The 331-nt window shown below is 44.4% G+C and overlaps 1 protein-coding gene across 1 annotated transcript in view; it reads right to left on the minus strand.

Annotated features, from left to right (window-relative positions):
* LOC119588617 (tRNA (guanine-N(7)-)-methyltransferase non-catalytic subunit WDR4-like) overlaps positions 1–331 on the minus strand; it is a gene marked incomplete at its 5' end in the record, with an annotated part of 7,340 nt that overhangs the window by 3,953 nt on the left and 3,056 nt on the right. Inside the window, 1 exon segment of the mRNA XM_037937257.1 lies at positions 80–315. Coding sequence (XP_037793185.1) covers positions 80–315 — 236 coding nt within the window.

Consider the following 331-nt stretch of genomic DNA (forward strand, 5'->3'; position numbering starts at 1 on the left):
AGGAAACAAGGAAACAGGATAGATAAATTATAAGTTGTAAAAGAAAAAAAAAGCAAGGGAATGGGGTATGAGTACTTACCAGAGAAGAGGTGTTTGTGGTTCACCCCAAGGGAAATGAGAGAGTGCTCCTTCAATCGGCTGAGCCTGTCCGCCTCACAGTGGTACACAGATAGTGGCTGCTCCTCTGATTCCTCCTGCACCAAAAGTGTTTCCGAATTGAGCCACGAGAGGGCCAATGGCAAGCCCTCTAGGGAGGTCGTTGAGAGGTAGTTAAATTTTCTGTCCATTATCTTGTATAACAAAACTGATGGAATCCTGGAATAAAAACAGC

This window comes from Penaeus monodon, chromosome 24 (assembly GCF_015228065.2).
Source record: "Penaeus monodon isolate SGIC_2016 chromosome 24, NSTDA_Pmon_1, whole genome shotgun sequence".
In the NCBI taxonomy this organism is placed as follows: Eukaryota; Metazoa; Arthropoda; class Malacostraca; order Decapoda; family Penaeidae; genus Penaeus; species Penaeus monodon.